The sequence below is a fragment of the Rhinolophus sinicus genome, chromosome X (genome assembly GCF_036562045.2).
Source record: "Rhinolophus sinicus isolate RSC01 chromosome X, ASM3656204v1, whole genome shotgun sequence".
Classification (NCBI taxonomy): Eukaryota; Metazoa; Chordata; class Mammalia; order Chiroptera; family Rhinolophidae; genus Rhinolophus; species Rhinolophus sinicus.
This window is the reverse complement of record NC_133768.1, coordinates 39,431,173-39,444,581: the sequence shown is the minus strand read 5'-3', so window position 1 is coordinate 39,444,581 and position 13,409 is coordinate 39,431,173. Positions and strand designations below refer to the sequence as shown.

Here is a 13,409-nt window from a genome sequence, read left to right as displayed (position 1 = left end):
CTTTAGGGTAGTGATGGGTGAGTCTGTAGGGTCAGTGATGGGGGTCTTTGGAGAGAGTAATCAGGTGTCTATGAGGTATTTGATCAGGAGACAAGAGGCTGAGTCAATTGAAGAACTTGAAGATTTAGAAAATTCTCATCCTGTCCATATTGCAAAAAATGAGAAAGTATGTTCTGGAGAGAACACCAAGGGTGTGGATGGAAGACTACTCCTCAAGAGATTATGGGTGTGTCTCATGAATCTAATCAGCCATCACTGGAATCTGTGGGGTTAGTGATGGGGGTTTGTGAGGTCATAGATTAAAGGTCTATATGATGAGGATGGGGTCTATGGCTGAGAGAATGGTGGTCTGTGGAATGAATGAGTGATGGAGGGGTCTGTGGGGTCAGTTATGGGGCATCTCTGGGGTCAGTAATTAAAGATTTCTGTGCTAGGGTCAAGACCTTTTATTTCCTGATTTTAAAAATTGCCACCCCCATGGACCTCCAAGGTTCTCTTGGCCCTTTGTTCCAACAGCTCCTTTCTTTCCCATTTCTAGCCCTTTCGGTGCCCACCCATCAGCTTGACTTTGACAGATCTATTCGCTTTGTCTCTCCAACCTGTGGGAGCAAAGATTGGACTCTTCTGGTAGATGGAGAGTTTGTCATCAGCCAGTGTTCAAGCCAGTCCATCACTCATTAGCTCTTCTTGCTCTTGGCTTTTGTAGCTTTGGTGTCCAGCAGGCTCTGAGCATGGGTGAGCTGCTTCACAGAATCGAGCACAAGGATTCCGGGCAGCACCAGCCATAGGGCGTTCATGAAGACAAAGTAAAACCAGAAGTAGAGTGGGTGGCCCAGCTCCCCATGCTGGAATCCATCTCGGTACTCCGTGAGGAAGTAGAGCACATCCCCGTAGATCTGACCTGTGGGAGGCAGAAGGGGAAGGGGGAAACCCTGTGAGGAGAAGGAGCTATTCCAAGGCATTCTCCAAGTTATCATTCAAGGTCTCAGTGCTGAGGATTCCCAAATTCAGAGAGCTAAGAATTGTGAAATTATACAGCTAAAAAATTGAGAAATCAGAAAAGTGAGAATTCCAGAAATCAGAAGCTGAGAATTTCGAAACCCAGGAGAATTCATATCTCCAGAATTTAAGGAAGATCAAAATCCTTTAATTTAAGATAGCTGAGGATTCCAGGACTAAAAAGAACTCACATTTCTAGAACTAAAGCAAGCTAACAATGTAAGAATACAGAAGGACTAAATCTCAGATGAAGGGGGCTCAAAATCCTGAGCATGGAGAACCCAGGGGCTTCCCAACATCATGTAACCTGCACTAGAGACTTTGTGATGGAGGAGGAGAAATGAACACTCCCTGTTTGAGAACACAGGCCGAGAGGGGTATGGCTGTTCCAGAACCTCAGGGAGTTTATCATTCAGTCTGACTCAGCCCTGGATGGGCACAATTGAGAGATCCCACCCACACAGATGCCCGTGTCTGTGGATCCCACATCATCCGCTTCAGCACCCAGTGTGGGCCTTTTTCTCACCCACAGAGACCACGAGCTGTAGGACAAAGCGGAGGGGCTGCTGGTAGAGAAAGGCGACCACCACCCAAATGCTGAGTGGTCCCCACAGGCAAGCAGTGATGGTCTCCATGCATATCGTGAAGTTGTCATTCCTGCGGGAGAAAGGATAGGGAGACACTGGCATCACTGTGCTCTACCCACAGGGCACCCCACTAGTGCTCCCTAACTCACCACCACCCCAAACCAATGCAGGTCTCCCGTGACAGTGGCAAACACTTACAGGATGTATCGGCTGTCTCCCTTGGCATACTCTTTCCCTGAAGAAGACAAGAGACACACATGAAAAGTAAAGGCAGGAAAAGGAACTCAGTCTTGTGAGAGCTGAGGGCGCATGTAATAAGGCAGGCTTTATAACCCCTCCATGCCTGTTTCCACATCTGAAATGGGGTAGCTGTTTGGATTCTAGAGTTAATACTGTGTTTTCCCGAAAATAAGACCTAACCGGAAAATAAGCCCTAGCATGATTTTTCAGGATGACATACCCTGAACATAAGCCCTAATGTGTGTTTTGGAGCAAACCTTAATATAAGATCCAGTCTTATTTTCGGGGAAACACGGTATATGTACACAAGATAATGTGTGCACACCTGACATAGAACAGTAAGTGTTGCTGGGCTTCTCTGGTACTCGAGAAATATTTGTAGAATAAATGGAGACAGGAGTAGATGATGGAGTGAGTGAAGTAGCTAATGAGAGAGGGAGAGAGAATGTGAACAGAAGAGTGAATGAAAGAGTGAGCAGAGAATCAATAAGAAAAAAGCAGATCACACAACGTGAAGATAGGTAGGGGATTGGAATTGATTCTTTATTAAAGAAAATTTCCAAATGATCAATATACACATGAAAGATGCTCAAACTTACATTAATCATTAAGGAAAAGCAAATTAAAACCCCATAATGAGATATCACTCACATCCACTAGAAGGACTAAAATTTAAGAAACACCTGACCATAGCAAGTTTCAGTGAGAATGTGGAAAAACTAGGCCTCTCATATACTGATGGTGGGAATATAAAAAATGGTGCAGCCATTTTTGAAAACAATTTGGCAGTTTTTGATAAAGTTAAACACACATCTACCATACGACCGTCATTCTGCTCCTCTATATTTACCAAGAGAAATGAAAGCAGATCTCCACACAAAGACTTGTTTAACAATGTTCATAGCAGCTTTATTCATGAGGCCAAAAAGGAGTATTGCTTATAACAGCAAAAGACTGGGGGAAATGCCCATCAATACTGGACAAGTCAAATAATTCTGTAACATCTATGCTTTGAAAGCTCTTTATAAACTGATGAGTGACCTTGTTAAAAAAAAAGCAAAGTTAAGGAGTGTTTATAACATGTTACCATTTATTTACACAAAAGGGAAAAACAAAGACAATGATGATGATGATAAAGTTATATGGCATCTACTGTCTGCCAAATAATAATAATAATAATAATAATAATAATAATAAATAATTATATGGCATCTACTGTCTGCCAAACACTGTTCTAAGTGCCTTATATATATTTGGGTATTACTATTATCCTTCTTTTACAATTGAGTAAACTGAAGTTTATGTGTTTAAGTGTAAATAAACCCTGGAAGGAAACAAGCAATTATTAACAGTGGTTTAATAACTGGGGACACTTGATGGACAAAAGGTAGATTTTCACTGCATCCCTCTTTAAATGGTTTGTTTTTTGACCCATGTGAATATATATGCAAGAAAAAAGTTAAATAAAATTTTAAAATAAATTAATAGAAGAAGAGTTGGTGGGTGGGTAAACATCTAAGCCAATCCCCGCCTGGAAAATTCCCTCCCACAGCACATGAAAGAACTCAGGACTCACAGAGTTGGGATAAGAAAGCTTGGTCTCCAAGAAGGTCCTCGTGGTACAGGCTGAACCAACCCTCAATCACCAGGTGAATGAATCCACACACTGCAAACCAGCACAGGGACAGTCGACGCCAGGTCCCCAGTGGGATGACCGCAGCACGTCCTGACAACAGCCATGTGGTCACAACTAAGACCCCAGAGACAGAGAAGAGGCCAGCCAGGATATGCCAGGTAGGGCAGTCATTAGGCACAAAGTTGTCCAGTCTCAGGTGCCGAGGCCAGTATGGGTGCAAGGGGCGGGCGTCGGTGGCCATGTATTTGTAGGCAGATGGCTGTGTGTGGACAGGTACAAAGGAGGAAAAAGAAGAGAAAAACCTGAACAAATAGAAAATACAGAATGGCATCATAAAATCAAATCCAAATGGTTAGTTATCAGAAGAAATGCAAACGGACATCAGTTAACAGACTTGTAAAACTGGATTAAAAACAATTTAATTATATAGTTTTAAAAACATAACTGTAAGGCCACAGAAAGACTGAAAGCTTGCTTGTTCCAGCACTCTAAGAGCCATATAATGTGGTAGACACAGGAGCCAGACCAGGTCCTTGCCCTCAGGGGTCAGGGTCAGGTGAGAAAGACATAGGAACGATGCATGGTCCCTGCCCTCATTGGTCACCCTTTTGTGAGGGAGACAAGGGAACCAGGTCTCGTCCCCGCCCTCAGGGCTCACAGTCCGCTGGGGGAGACACTACGACTAGGTTGGGTTCCACTGCAGGGGTCAATGTCTTGCATCATTCAACGGAGAGCTATTCCCTCCCTGTAGTCCTGGAAACTTCAGGACAGAAGAGAGAAAACTAATGAGAACTACAACTCTCAGGTTCAGTGTGTGGAAAGCCAGACACTTCCCGCAATAGCGCAAACCCACATCCTAAATGCAAGAGGAAAAGAAAGTGGAATGCAAGGGTCTCGCGCGCGCGGCGCTTAAAGGGCAAAAGGAGGGTCAAATACAGAGACCACCAATCAAAACTAGAACTCTCTAGTCCAGCTGCCCAATGAGAAGGAGGATCTTTTGTTGTCTGGGCGACCACGCCGTAGCCGGGGGTCTGGCGCAGGCGCGTGGTGGGGAGGTGGAAGGGGTGGCGGGGTGCAGGGAGAAGGGTTTCGCGCAGGCGCGCAGAGGGCTGGCTGTTTAGCAGCGAAGAGCTAGGGGATGGAGTGGCAAGCCGGTCGGAGGGCACTCACTCAACGGCGCGGTCGCGGCGGCTTCTCCCACAGGCTCTTGACTTTCTTGAGGCTGGCCTGAAGCTCCGAAACTGCCCTAGTTCAGACCCATCCTCTCTGTTTCGTCGTCTTACGGAGTTGGCCAATGGAGGGGCTGGGAAGGCGGCCGGTGCCGCTCCCAACCAATAAGAGCTCTTTATGTGCCGCCGGCCTCGCCCTCACGCGTGGTGCCATTTTCGCTGTTGGCTGAGCCTGAGTCAGGAGGTGCTTGAAGGCTGGGACTGCCAAAGTTGGTGGGCGTTTTCGGCCTGAAACCAACCTGTAGAGAGTCTTAGCTCACATCCCCTTATCAGTCAGTCATGTCGTAAATAGGATATATTTTCTGCTGTTGAAACAGCATTGCGTCGCGTCCTCTCATCTTTGCTCTAGTTTTCTAAGCAGAGCAATTAATGGGTTCCCAGACCAACCTTCAATTCTAATGCCTGAATGCACAAGGAAACTTAATACTAAGATCACACCTTGTATATTGTGCCTTCACCCTCTCTACCTCAGCACTCAGAACTTCTCAGTGATCATCCTCACCTCTCCTGACTTGAAGTCAGAAGAACCAATCAAAACCCAGGCCCCTTAGCCTTGCTGCCCAATTGGCATGGAGACTGTCTCCCTGTGCCAACTCTAAAGAACCAACCAATCAGAACTCCTTAACTCTAAGACACTGGGCACCCGGACCGCAAATTCAGAACACAGACCCATCCCAGACCTCATATCTAATTATTAGTATACAACTTACAACCTTCAGTCCTAAGGACCAGTGTGCATCAACTCTTGCTGTCCCTCCTCTCTGCCTCACTCAGAGCATCCAATCAGAACGGGGATCCCTCAGTTTCCCAGCCAGTTAGTACCAGGCCTTCTCCACATTCAACTATCCAATCTGTCCTGGCCCCACTCAAATTAAGCAGTGCCATCCTCGAGCTCATCTCCGATCATGAATAATAAATTAACACGACCCAACTACAACCTGCTCCCTCTTCATTGTTTCTAGCTTCCAATTCTTTATCCATGCTGTGTCCCCTTCCTCACTCACTTCTATTCCCCACTAAGCAGTGAAGAAAGAGCCTTTTGTATATTTCCTACTTTTATTTGGCAATAATAAACTGTATATAAAAAGGGAGAAAGAAGGCAGGGAGGCCCTGGATCTCCCCCTCTCTGCTTCCCCCAAGCATCCACCACCCCTAGGCCCCAGCAGGGACCATTCCTTCCTGCCTTGTGGTGGGGTGGGGATTGACAGGCATGGAAAATGGTGTGCGTGTGTGTGTGTGTAGGGGTGTTGGAACAAGGATGGAGAGGGGTCAAGAATTACAGGGCCTTCCCTCATCCTCCATCAGAGCCGGCACCCTGAAGAGGGGTCTTGAGGGAGCTGTGAGGGTCCACAGATGTGCCTCAGCCTATGAGACGGTAGAAGATCCAGCATCCAAAAGTGATCCAGTGACTGGCCCAGCTGAGCTCTGACCACTTGTGGACAGTGTATGCCATGCCATAGCCCTGTAGGAGAGAGAGAAGTGATGGTCCCACTCAGGAAGAACAAAGAAGTGCTCAGGAAAACTCATTTTTTTGCTCAAAGCCATTTCTGTGACTCCATGGTAACCCTAGGTAAAACCCCAGAGAAGAGACTGGGTACACATAAAAGGTAAGCAGATTTAGTTTTTTTTCTATTGTGTTTTCTTCTTTAAAAATCATTTAAAAAATAAGACAAGACAGTCCCACTCTCTGACCTGTACTCTGCCTTATAAATAAAGAGCTCCTAGAATCGATTTCTTAAAAAGACAAAAATTGGTAAAGGAAGCGAGTAGGCTATTCTCTGTAAAGAAAAACAAACAAACAAATAGCTCTTAAATGTATGGCCTCACTCATAATCTTCCGCCTCTCAAACTTGCAAACACATCCAGGAAGTCTGAGAGGCACTTGGTGGGGTGACAGGCACGTTCACACACTGCTGGTGAAAGGGCAAAAAAGGTAACTTCTCCATTTTGACTATCAAGAGTAGATCCTACAGTTCTGTTTGCACCTGTGTAAATCCACAGGGGGTGAGGGTATTACTTGCTGCAGCGTCATTTGCATATAGGAAAGGATAGGAAATCACCTGTATGTCCACCGATAAGGGACAAACTACACTGTGTCATATCCTCACAATCGAAAAAATGAGTGAAGACACTCTATATACTAATGTGGAAGATTTTCAAGGATTATTACGTGATAAAAGCAACGCGTGGAACAGTGTCATTCATGAGTTACCTGTAGGGTAAAAACCAGGAGGAGGGAAACTTTATATTCGCTCATTATGCTTAAATTTTAGAAGGATATTTTAATCAAATAAATGAAAGTGGTTACCTGTAAGAGGGCAGTGGGTAGATGGTAAATGGTAGGAGCAAGACTTTCCCCTGAGTATCTTCAATACAGTTTGTTTTTGAATCATGGCCTATACGTTAACTGTTTTTAAATGTTTTAATTAAGTAAGATAAAAAAATATATTTAAAAAGTAGCAAAACCCAGAATCTGCACACTCAACCTGAATAAAAATATTTTTTACAAAATTAAATAAGAAAGAAACCTTGCAAATTCTACATAAACAAAAATATGAGATGATTAATTTAAAGCAAGTAAAACCTGGATTTTGTACCCCATCTCTATAAATTTTATAAGTAAAATATTTTGCACACTTCACCCAAATAAAAGACCCAACAATGTGAATCAACGAGAGGGACAAAGGGAAAGGCCAGGGGAGCACTGGCTGCACAAGCTACAGACATGGTTCCCATGAGCAGGTGGCACATCCCCCAGCCCAGGACCCCACCTCACCTGCTCCTCTGTGGTATCATCCACGTCGACATCGAACAGGGAGCCCAGGTAAGCCAGGTGGAAGACGGCCAGGGCCCCAAAGAGCAGGTTTAAGGCTCGCACCCTCAGGCCCTGAGGGGGACAGATGGATATACTTGCTAGCTGGACCTACTCACTGTTTCCCAGCCTAACCTGGGCAGGGGAGCCCAGGGAGACACTCTAAGTGCAGTGGGTCCCAGGAATGAGGTTGTGCAAGGCTCCCCTCGGGGTAGAAAAGAAATGGTTCAGATCCTCCTATGGAAGCTCCAGGGGTATCCAGGGATGAGGGCACTAGTAGCCTTGAGGGCATTCAGGTGGGGGAGATTTGAGTATTCAGGCAGAGGAGGAAGAATAGTGGGGCTCTGAGTTGGGGGTTTCTGGTGATAAACATCAGTTGTCAGATGGGAGGCAAATCAGGTTGTTCTTACTTCTTCTTGCAAACAAAATACAAACAAACAAAAGCGTGATCTACAGGGCCCACCACCCTCCCCCTTGCTCACTCGCTCAAGCCACACTGGCCTCCTCGCTGTTCCTCAAATATTCCAGGCCCTCTCCCATCTCAGGACCTTTACACTGGTTCTTCCCTTGGCTGGAAATGCTTCCGTCCCTTACCTTCTTCAGATAACTCCAAAGGTACCTCCCTGTTTAAAATGGAATCCACTCACCCCCTGATACTTCCCCTCCCCCTTCCCTTATGTATTCCTCCTTGGCACTAATCACAATCTAACAAACTATTATACTTCACTGGCTTAGTTTCATTTACTGTCTCCCCTGTTAAAATGTTTGTCCCAGAAGGCTGGGATTTTGGTCTGTTTTGTTCACCACTGTGTCTCCAGCACCTGAAACAGTGCCTGGTACCAGCAGGTGCTCAATAAATGTTTACTGGAAACATGAATGCCAGGTGTGTATACAACAGGTCCTTGATAAATGTTTGTCAGAGAGATGGATGCCAGTGAATAGAGGTGAGGTTACATACTATACCGATCAAAGTGGTTCCTGCAGGGCAAAAGGGTAGGAGACTGAGATTAGACATAGTGGTTCCAGGAGACTTCAGCATTTTTTGAAATGCCTTCATTTTTAATAAGGAGAATGTATTTACTGGGTAATTAAAATTTTGTTTCTTTAAAAACAACTCCAATCAAATTTCCCATCAGGATTTTAATGAAATGATAAGCTAATTCTATTAACTGAAAAGAACAGTAAGTGAACAAGAACATTCAATAACATTTTTAAAGAGGAAAACATTAAAACATATCATAAAGCTATGTGATTAAAACAACAAGGAACTGACTAAGCATTTAACAAAGATCAATGTTAAACACTTGTATGCAGGAATTCAGTAAGACAACAGGAAGAAAAGAAAGGGCTCCTTAATAACTGGAAAGTTGATTCTCTTTAAAAAGATAACTTTTAAATATCTTTCTGCCAAACTGATGGGTGTCTGTCTCCCTGCTTTATTTGCATGTCTCTCAGTTCTTATGCAATTGGGGTTTTCTCCATGTGTTTATTAGCTGAGCAGTTTTGATTTCTTTACTGAAATAGCGCTACTGTGTCTGTTTTACAGGTGAGGAAAGCAAGGCTTGGGGAATTAGTTAAGTGACTGGCTTAAGCACATAGGGCTACTCAGTGGCAGCGGTTCCTGTGTCTCTTGCTACCTGTCTTTTTCTATTTGCTTCTCTGCCCATCTGTCACCATTTTTCTCTCTAACTCTTGTTTCTCTCTCTCTACAATTACCATATCCAGGAAATTTAACACTAATACAATACTATTATGTAATATAATGTATAGTAATATATATAGTATATATAATGTACATTTTAATATAACAGTATAATACTACTACTATATCATATAATGTATGGTCCATAATCAAATTTTTGGGACCATGCCTTAATTTATCTGTGTGCTCCGAGGGACCAGCATAGGCAAGAGTGGGGTAACAAATATGAGAAGAGAAAAGTAGCTGAGAGATCAAGAGAACACATGAACAAGTGAGCCAAAGTGCAAACAAATGAGTATGAGTGCAGGAAAAGTGAATTAATAAATACAACTACCATTATTATAATCAGCATTGTTATATCCCGTATTATTATAATTGAAACATACAATACGATAGCTCTATTTTTATATTACATTATATAATTATATACTACTAGATTATACACTATAATAACAAATTTAACATGATAATTATTGTTATTACAGCTAGTACTTTTTGAGCATTCACTGCAGCCATGCACTGTTTCAGGCATTTTCCATGAATTTTCCTGTTTAATCCTCCCGATAGCACTAAGATACCATTATCTCTACAGGTGAATAACTGACGCCTAGTGGGCAAGCCAGGATTGAATTTAGGCTACCTAACTCTCTAGCTCACTGTGAGTAAGTGTACTGCAAGGGGTGGAATGATCCTATGGGGACAGGGTAGGACCCACAGCTGTGCTTCCCAAGGCACTGGGTACTCACTGTCCTCAGTGGGCCGGATATCTACACGCAGCTGCAGGTAAGGTTTGGAGGCAGTAACAAAGGCTGTGCTGAGGTCCCAGTCAGACAGGAGTGAGAGGTAAGCTTCCTGGCCCAGCCGATCTTGGCCCAGGTAGCTGATGCCAAAGTTCTTCTTCCTGGACAAAGAAGGTACAGACGCTCTCAGTGCCCCAGTGCCCTGGAGGCCTCAGGGGCAGTTGCAGGGGAAGATAGACAGTGTTGACAACAACTTCCTAATACGTGTTGGGTACTGTGCTAAGGATTGCGGTCAACCTGAGATCAGATCATTCATCTTTACTTTGTTACACAAACATAGAAACAGATACACACCTGCTTGCATCTCGAGGGCACATTGGAAACTGGTAAAATGTCGGTCCCCTCTAGGGAGGGTAACAGGGTAGTTGAGGGATAGAAGTGGAAAGAAAGCAGCCTTCTTACTGCATTAAAAAAAAGCAATCTGTATGACTGTCACTTTTTACAACAAAAGGTGCTTATGCAAAAAAGTCAAGTAACAACTAAGAATTTATTCTTCAGATACACTTGTGCAACTATGGAAAGAAATATGTTGTGTGATAACTATTATCACCATGGAAACATCCTAACTACCCATCACTTTTGTACTCTTTGTGTTTGTTACCACGTGTATGTATTCCTCAAAAATAACCACCACAACAAAATAACCATCATACCTGCCCCCAAGAGACATCATTTTTCATTTATCAGGTTGGCAAATTTTCCAATGTTTTCGAGTAACCAGTGCTCGTGAGGGTATGCGGGGAAACAGATATTTTATATGGTGCTGGTGAGATTGTAAATTGGTAAAACCTGTCTGGAGAGCATTTTGGAATCATCCATTGAAATTTTAAAAAGCATGTACCCTTTAACCCAGCAAAAGCACTCCTAGGAATTCATTCTACGCCTAGATTTTGCCAAATATTCCAAGAGACGCCGATGTGGCTGTTCATAGTGGGATTATTTATAATAGTAAAACAAACAAATACCCTACTGAACAAGAACAACGAAAAAGCCAAACAATCGCTGTTGCGGTGAGTGGATCACTGTTTGGTTGCCAGCGTCCCGTTACTCACCCGTTCAGGTCAAACGCTCGGATGAGGATGTGCTGCAACACATCAAGGGAGGTGATCTGGGGGTCAACAGCGAAAGAGCGGAACTCAGGTGGCAAGAAGCTCTCACATTTCTGGGGAGAGAAGTCATGGGGTAGGCCATGAGGGGCCACATCACCACGCTGAAGCAGAGGGAGCAGTAGGAGAAGAGGTCGAGAAGTGGCGGGCATTCTGGACCATGGTGAGGACTTTGGTTTTTGCTGTGAGTGAGCAGGGAGCACGAGAAGGGTTCTGAGCAGAGGATGGATGTGGTCTGACTTATGTTTATAGGATCCTTCTGGCTGCTCTGCTTAGAACAGACTATGGGGGTAAGGAGAAAGCGGTGCTCTAGTGAGGAAGAGGCTACTAGTCCAGGCACCCAATCCTCCTTCTATGTCCCTCAATGATGGTTGCCGGGATCACCATGTCCAGTCTGGCCGCTATTAATAATCCATCCTCCATGCTGCAACCAGTCTAGCACACAGATCTACATACAACACTGTCCTACTTAACTCTCTTCAAAGCCAACGCCAGGGTCCCCAGCAGGTGAGCACAGACAGTCTCTCCAGTCAGTTTTTGAACTTTACACTCTGGTACTACCAAACTTCTGGAAGTTACTTTGAACACATCCTGCCTTCAGGCCTTCACTTATGCTGATCCCCGTCTGGAACGTCCTTTCTACTTTCTTCCACTGGCTCACTCATAGCTCAGGCATCATCTCTTTTCTGAACTCCCAAACCTCTACCTTAGAGCGTTCTCTAGTACACTGAAGTGACCCGTTTACTTCTCTCCAGAATCTATCCTCTTATCTCCACCAGTGCCACCATCCTGGTCCGAGTCACATCACTACTTGCCGGAACTAGTGCAACAGCTTTCTTACTCAGAGTACATACCAAAGGCCCTTCACAATCTGCCCCTCTCTCACTTTTCTGATTCATCTTCATTCACTCTTCCCCTCACTCTCTTGGCTCCAGAAATATGGAAACCTAAGGGCACGTGCCAAGCTCATCTCCCAGCCTTTGGCCTTGGTGTTCCCTCTGCCTAGAACACTCTTTCCCCCTGAGAGGCATATAGGTGACTCCTTTTAATTTGGGGCTCTGTTCCTTCAATACCTCTCTGGGGATTTTCCTGTACAACCTTGGCTAAAGTATCACCCTAGTTCAAAACTTTTGTGTTATTTCCTCGTGACATTCACCAGTGTCCAAAGCCTCTCATTTATTGAGCTGTTTGTCTCCCCGACAAGCATGTCAGCTCACCCAGGGTGGGGACTTGCACAAAAGTGCACTCTCAACACATGTTAACTGACTTCAGCGCCTCCTTTTCAGATAGCAGCAGGCTCCCCCATTTCTTAGGGCCCCACTTCTCAACTATTAAGGCCCCTCCTCTCTACCCACAATCTCCACCCATCCATTTCATAGTCCCCTACCTTTCCATTTTCATTCTTCATGCCCTTCTGCCATGCCCCTGCTTTCCCACGTCCAGCCTCCCTAAGCCCTTGCCACTATCACTGGCCTTCAAGCCTCGCCCTCACGTAACACCCCAAATCTCAGGTACCGCCCTCCATCCTAGGACAGCCCCCACCTTCTTTTCCCCTGGGAGCCTCGGGCGGGCTGGATGACAGCCGCCAACCTCACCTTGACTCGGACCCGTACCACCTCTCGCTCCTCCTCCTCAGCTGCGGCTGCCTGGACTTCCCCGCCAGGCGGGGGCGCTCCGGAGCCGGCCAAGTCCGAGGACCCAGAGGCAGTCGCCATCCCGCCGCCACCCGCCTCAGGGCGACGGGTGACGGTTGCCCCCTACCCCTTACGCGCACTCCAGAATGCGGGAACGCGCAGCCCCACCTTGCGCCCGGACGCAGGCGCAGAGGGCGCTGCACGACCCTGGCCTCCCCCCCGCCCCTCCCACCTGGCAGAGTGGAGTCGTCTTTGCGCACGCGCATAGAGTGCTGTCACCAGGAGCTCCGCCCCCCAAGCAGGGCATTATTGCCTCACTTCAGCCAGTGCGCAGGCGCCAACTGAGGCCCCGCCTCCCCTCGTCCGCGGTTTGGTTGTTTGGACAGTTTACTTCCGGATTCACCTAGTTAGTGTTAAAGTGATGACCTATTCCAGCGAGAGAAGTGGGCGGGGGAAAGGAAGCTGCTGCGCGATGACTTCAAGTGTCCACACCCCTCTCCAAGTCGCCTCGCGCCTCTGCTTACAGATTACGTCATCATCTATTTCAAATCCTTGTGGCCTCCAAATGAATCCACAAAACGGAAAAATAATCCTTCTTTCAGAATCTTTTAAAAATAGTTTACACGTTAAAATTCATGGAGCTGTACATTTTTGATTCTTCTAG

At 45.5% G+C, this 13,409-nt stretch overlaps 2 protein-coding genes and 1 non-coding gene across 4 annotated transcripts; all 3 read right to left on the bottom strand.

Annotated features, from left to right (window-relative positions):
- Positions 1-431: 431 nt before the first annotated feature.
- On the bottom strand, positions 432-4,773 carry EBP (EBP cholestenol delta-isomerase). Of its 2 annotated transcripts, none has more exons than XM_019714318.2 (5): positions 4,633-4,773; positions 3,403-3,721; positions 1,785-1,821; positions 1,526-1,656; positions 432-901 (listed from the first exon to the last, which is right to left on the bottom strand). In XM_019714318.2, the coding sequence occupies exons 2-5, from the start codon at positions 3,701-3,703 to the stop codon at positions 678-680; spliced, it is 693 nt and encodes a 230-aa protein (XP_019569877.1). In that variant the 5' UTR covers positions 3,704-3,721; positions 4,633-4,773; the 3' UTR covers positions 432-677. The 2 variants fall into 2 exon arrangements, with proteins under 2 accessions (XP_019569877.1, XP_019569880.1); XM_019714321.2 differs by having other exon boundaries at positions 3,403-3,764; positions 4,633-4,772.
- A 955-nt stretch (positions 4,774-5,728) lies between these two features.
- Positions 5,729-7,580, bottom strand: LOC109436060 (porcupine O-acyltransferase). The gene is made up of 2 exons (XR_012493320.1): positions 7,468-7,580; positions 5,729-6,153 (listed from the first exon to the last, which is right to left on the bottom strand). It is a non-coding gene; the product is annotated as a porcupine O-acyltransferase (transcript).
- Positions 7,581-8,697: 1,117 nt separating this feature from the next.
- Positions 8,698-12,969, bottom strand: LOC141569663 (TBC1 domain family member 25-like). The gene is made up of 3 exons (XM_074323858.1): positions 12,707-12,969; positions 11,058-11,167; positions 8,698-10,106 (listed from the first exon to the last, which is right to left on the bottom strand). The coding sequence occupies exons 1-3, from the start codon at positions 12,824-12,826 to the stop codon at positions 9,854-9,856; spliced, it is 483 nt and encodes a 160-aa protein (XP_074179959.1). The 5' UTR covers positions 12,827-12,969; the 3' UTR covers positions 8,698-9,853.
- Between the last annotated feature and the right edge of the window lie 440 nt (positions 12,970-13,409).

Excerpts from the sequence above, each read along its gene's own strand:
- EBP (XM_019714318.2), bottom strand. The coding sequence starts at position 3,703 with ATGGCCACCGACGCCCGCCCCTTGCACCCATACTGGCCTCGGCACCTG. Across the intron at positions 1,657-1,784 it reads GGAGACAGCCGATACATCCT|GAATGACAACTTCACGATAT; the intron begins GTAAGTGTTTGC and ends TTTCTCCCGCAG. Across the intron at positions 902-1,525 it reads ACAGCTCGTGGTCTCTGTGG|GTCAGATCTACGGGGATGTG; the intron begins GTGAGAAAAAGG and ends TGCCTCCCACAG.
- LOC141569663 (XM_074323858.1), bottom strand. The coding sequence starts at position 12,826 with ATGGCGACTGCCTCTGGGTCCTCGGACTTGGCCGGCTCCGGAGCGCCC. Across the intron at positions 11,168-12,706 it reads TGGTACGGGTCCGAGTCAAG|AAATGTGAGAGCTTCTTGCC; the intron begins GTGAGGTTGGCG and ends TTCTCTCCCCAG. Across the intron at positions 10,107-11,057 it reads CGAGCGTTTGACCTGAACGG|GAAGAAGAACTTTGGCATCA; the intron begins GTGAGTAACGGG and ends TTCTTTGTCCAG.